Source organism: Lethenteron reissneri, chromosome 18 (assembly GCF_015708825.2).
Source record: "Lethenteron reissneri isolate LAM-NWPU_2019-01 chromosome 18, ASM1570882v1, whole genome shotgun sequence".
In the NCBI taxonomy this organism is placed as follows: Eukaryota; Metazoa; Chordata; class Hyperoartia; order Petromyzontiformes; family Petromyzontidae; genus Lethenteron; species Lethenteron reissneri.
This window is the reverse complement of record NC_083796.1, coordinates 2,492,347-2,497,350: the sequence shown is the minus strand read 5'-3', so window position 1 is coordinate 2,497,350 and position 5,004 is coordinate 2,492,347. Positions and strand designations below refer to the sequence as shown.

The 5,004-nt window shown below is 54.6% G+C and overlaps 1 protein-coding gene across 1 annotated transcript; it reads left to right on the top strand.

Moving 5' to 3' along the window:
* The first annotated feature begins 2,753 nt into the window (after positions 1 to 2,753).
* Positions 2,754 to 4,704, top strand: LOC133343578 (5-hydroxytryptamine receptor 1A-like). Its single transcript, XM_061553266.1, has one exon. The coding sequence runs from the start codon at positions 3,191 to 3,193 to the stop codon at positions 4,565 to 4,567; it is 1,377 nt and encodes a 458-aa protein (XP_061409250.1). The 5' UTR covers positions 2,754 to 3,190; the 3' UTR covers positions 4,568 to 4,704.
* Positions 4,705 to 5,004: the final 300 nt, after the last annotated feature.

Here is a 5,004-nt window from a genome sequence, read left to right as displayed (position 1 = left end):
CACAGAGACACACAGAGACCCACAGAGACACACAGAGACACACAGAGACCCACAGAGACACACAGAGACACACAGAGACACACAAGACCCACAGAGACACACAGAGACCCACAGAGACACACAGAGACCCACAGAGACCCACAGAGACACACAGAGACACACAGAGACCCACAGAGACACATGTCGATCGAGAGAGATGCATTAAAGATAAGACACAATCGTGCGATTGGAGCTATGCAACCCAACTATGGAGCGCACAGTAACGCCGCTGTGGTAGTCTGCGCTCCTTCAACTGAGTAGGGGAGATCAGCAGAACGACACGTACTCTCTCTCTCTGCTGAAGCCCTCTCATTGTGGCCAGCAGTCTCTCTCGACATTGGCATCCAGCTCGTGAAAAATAGAGATACGTAGAGAGCCATAGAGATACATAGGGACACATTGAGATACATAGAGACCCGTAGAGATACATAGGGACACATTGAGATACATAGAGACCCATAGAGATACATAGGGACACATTGAGATACATAGAGACCCATAGAGATACATAGGGACACATTGAGATACATAGAGACCCATAGAGATACATAGGGACACATTGAGATACACAGAGACCCATAGAGATACATAGGGACACAGTGAGATACATAGAGACCCATAGAGATACATAGGGACACAGTGAAATACATAGAGACCCATAGAGATACATAGGGACACATTGAGATACATAGAGACCCATAGAGATACATAGGGACACATTGAGATACATAGAGACCCATAGAGATACATAGGGACACAGTGAGATACATAGAGACCCATAGAGATACATAGGGACACAATGAGATACACAGTGACCCGTAGAGATACATAGGGACACAGTGAGATACATAGAGACCCATAGAGACACGTCGAGATGCATTAAAGACAAGCCACAGTAGTGCGACTGTGACCATGCAAGCCAAACTATGGATCACACAGGAAACACATTGTGGTCTGCGAAACAGCGGACACGACACGAACTCTCTCTCTCTGATGAAGCCTTTTCGTCGTGGCCAGCAGCAGCAGCAGCAGCAGGAGCTCGACATTGGCGTCGAGCTCCTGAATACATCGCCGCAAGGCGCGAGACTAGGAGAGAATTTCAATATCGCGTCTAATGATCGTTATTCCATCCGGTCATGGCTCTAGCCCGCAGTGTAACGTGGTGTTCGTCATATTGAAGCGTGTCTTGGGGGGTTGTTTTGTGTGTGTGGGGTACCGGTGAACGCAGCGAGCCCGAGTTCGATACCCACTCACGCAAATCTGAACCAGTTCTGGGCCTGCCCTAGGTCGACTCAGCCTCAAAGGAGAACTGCACCTGGTGCGGTGTGTAAACATCAGTACTCATGTCCCATGCTGGCCTTCATAGGTGCTACTCGCAGACAATAGCCAACAGGACTTGCCCCAAGGGTCTGTTAAGGCGATACGGGGGATTGGGGTGGGTGGGGGTCTTTGTCTTGTGGCACAGTCTGCGTTGGTATGACATGCATTGGTGTTCAATGTTCGAGCAGCACGTCGCTACTACGGTAAATCATGCTGAAGTATATCAACATACTTAATTGGAATTAGGCTGAGAGACGGGAGAAAGAGGAATACGTGGATTAGCGAACACACGCAGGCTAATGAGTGGGGCTTGGGCAGAACGCGTCGTGGCCATCGGCCAGGAATCATGACGGAGTGGCCGCCAGGAACACGAAACGCGTCCGAGAGGACGTCCACCTACGAGGAGATGGAGCGATGAAGTCAGCTTGTGTGTGTGTGAGAGAGAGGCAGAGGAATATGGCATCGCGAGGATCGTGAGAGTTGTCGGCTGCTTGGGGTGGAGATGCCTTCATCCAGCAGTGGATCGTTCTTAGCTGCTGGTTACTGATGCTGCAGCTATTGCTGCTGCTGCTGCTACTGGTGGTGGTGATACATCAATTGCAGACTTGAATAAGTTTAGGTCGTGCCGCTAACGCAGGCAATTAGAAATGAGGGCACAAGCGAGGTCCTAATGATCTTGCTATCACAATGTGAATAATGGGCAGGGCTCTCACGCCGAAATGAAAGCACTAATTAATAGCCATTGCATCCGTGTACTCACTGAGTAGGTGAGAGGCCGTTACCGGCGTGCGTGTTCGTCTTGAATGTTTCTATACTAAGGGTCGGTTGCCTATGTAACGTGAGCTATCATCACGCACAACAACGAGAGAACACCAACAACAATAAATTCAACAAATGAAATGATGTGTGTCTGTGTGTGTCTGTGTGTGTGTGGGAGAGAGAGAGAGCGAGGAAAAAACTTGCATAGGGGAAAACATTCACAAAGATCAATCACGAAGAGAGGGCTCCTCTCTGCACCCCCCCCCCCGAACCCTTTTACCGTTGACTTTGCATCGCAAGGGGGGTGGTAGGGGGGGTCAAGGGAGAGACAACGACATCACTACCACTCTGGGTCCCAAGCTACCGCTGAATAATGAAGCGCATGACGCACACGCGGCACAGTATCAATATGAATGTGGAGCGCGCGCCGCCGTTCCGACTCACGCGCGCGCTGGACGCGTGCGCTGCTGCCGCTGCTGGTGGTGATCGGTGGTGGTGAATGGTGGTGAGGGTGGTGGTGGTGGTGACGGTAAGAGTGGTGGGGGGGAGGGGGCAGGAGGAGAGGGGGGGGGGGAAGAGGAGCAAGCAGCAGCAGCAGGAGGAGGAGGAGTGGAAAGACTTCCTAAGGCGGCTTGGCTGACAGCGCCTCGGAGTGAATGGATGAGGCGTCCCAAACAGGCCAGGCTCTTGGAACAGGCAGCGGAGTTGGATTGCAGGAGGCAGAGAGTCGCGAGAGATTTGAGATCACAGAGGGAGAGAGAGAGAGTGCGTCTTAGATTTAGGGACGAAGACGTACGGGGGATCGAGAGAGAGAGCGAGAGGATAGACAAGAACGTGCAGAGAGATACGAGCGAGAAGAGATATAGCAAATGATAACACGAGATTGATAGATAATTGAGATATATATAAAGGAGAGAGAGTAATATAGCAACAGAAGATAAGATAGATATATAGATATCATTAAGCACTGAAGACAATCAACCATCATGAGCTAACCAGAGGTGACGCGAGTGCTCATCATCATCATCATCTCACCACCACCTGCGCGGCAGTCAACAACAGAGCCCAAGCCATGATGGATCACCACTCCACTTGCAACCTGTCAGCGCCTCTGCAGGTAAACCTCGAGGGCCAGGAGACGGCGGCAGCAGCAGAGGTGTCCCTCTCCTACCAAGTCATCACGTCCATGTGCCTGGGGGCTCTCATACTCTTCTCCGTCGTCGGCAACTCGTGCGTGGTCGCCGCGATCGTGCTGGAGCGCTCCCTGCAGAACGTGGCCAACTACCTGATCGGCTCTCTGGCCGTCACCGACTTGATGGTGTCCGTGCTGGTGCTGCCCATGGCCGCGCTGTACCAGGTGCTGGGCAGGTGGACGCTGGGTCAGGTGGTGTGCGACATCTTCATCGCGCTGGACGTCCTCTGCTGCACCTCGTCCATCCTGCACCTGTGCGCCATCGCTCTCGACCGCTACTGGGCGATCACCAACCCCATCGACTACGTGAACAAGAGGACGCCGCGGCGCGCCGTCATCATGATCAGCCTCACGTGGCTCGTGGGCTTCTCCATCTCCATCCCGCCCATGCTGGGCTGGAGGACTCCGGCGGACAGGGCGGACCCGGACGCGTGCAAGATCAGCCAGGACCACGGCTACACCATCTACTCCACGTTCGGCGCCTTCTACATCCCGCTCATCCTCATGCTCGTCCTCTACGGCCGCATCTTCAAAGCGGCGCGATTCCGGATTCGCAAGAACGCCAAGAACCGCGAGAAGAGGGTCTGCGACGTCGGTGTGGCCTTGAACGAGGAGATGATGCACCGGCGACTCAAAGGCGCTGCCGCTGCTGCTGCTGCTGGTGGTGCTCGTGGTGTCGACGGTGCTGGTGCCGGCTGCTCAGCGATGAACGGCAAGCAGCAGCAGCACCAGCAGCAGCACCAGCAGCAGCAGCACTCCAGCAGACGCGACAGTTCCGAGTCCAGGCCGCCCTTCTGCTGCAACGGCGCCGTGCGCAACTACGAGGACGAGGCGCCCGTGCAGGTGATGGAGGCGCCGGGCGGGGGCCACTGCACGCTGCACCTGCTGCCCAACAACGTGAACCAGGAGGCGACGCGGCTCGGCGACTGCCCCGAGCGAGGAGGAGGAGGGGGCGGTGGCGAGAGAGCCACGGACCCGAGGCGCAAGACGGCGCTCGCGCGGGAGCGCAAGACGGTGAAGACGCTGGGCATCATCATGGGCACCTTCATCTTCTGCTGGCTGCCCTTCTTCATCGTGGCGCTCATCTCGCCCTTCTGCGGCGAGCGGTGCCGCCACTCGCCGCCGGGCGTGTTCGCCGTCATCAACTGGCTCGGCTACTCCAACTCGCTGCTCAACCCAATCATCTACGCGTACTTCAACAAGGACTTTCAGAACGCCTTCAAGAAGATCGTCCGGTGCAGGTTCTGCAGGAAGTAGGAGACTCGATGTGGGTTTCGTGGTCGGGGGTGTGTGTGGTTGTGTGGTGGTGGGGGGGGGGGCTTATTTGTTTACGAGCAAGGTTGATGGTGATGATGGTGAGATGAACCCGCGGTAAATGTCTGACCGCTGGGTGACTTCGTGTGGTGATGGTGACGCTGAATCGGTGTACAACGCAGTTCGGTGTCGAACAATGAAAGATCCCCCCGCCCTCCCCCTTAACACCCCCCTCCTCCCCTTAAATAATTGTCTATCGATTAAATAATCGATTCGGCGATGAATGTAACAGCCTCAAGTGAGTGGCTAACAGTACACTTTCAGTTCAAACCGCTGCTGTATTAAGGCGTCTCTCGCTCTCTTTCCTCGCCGTGTCTTGCCAACGGTGTTGTGTTCATGTCACACACAGTCACACACAGTCACACACAGTCACTCACAGT

Excerpts from the sequence above, each read along its gene's own strand:
- LOC133343578 (XM_061553266.1), top strand. The coding sequence starts at position 3,191 with ATGATGGATCACCACTCCACTTGCAACCTGTCAGCGCCTCTGCAGGTA.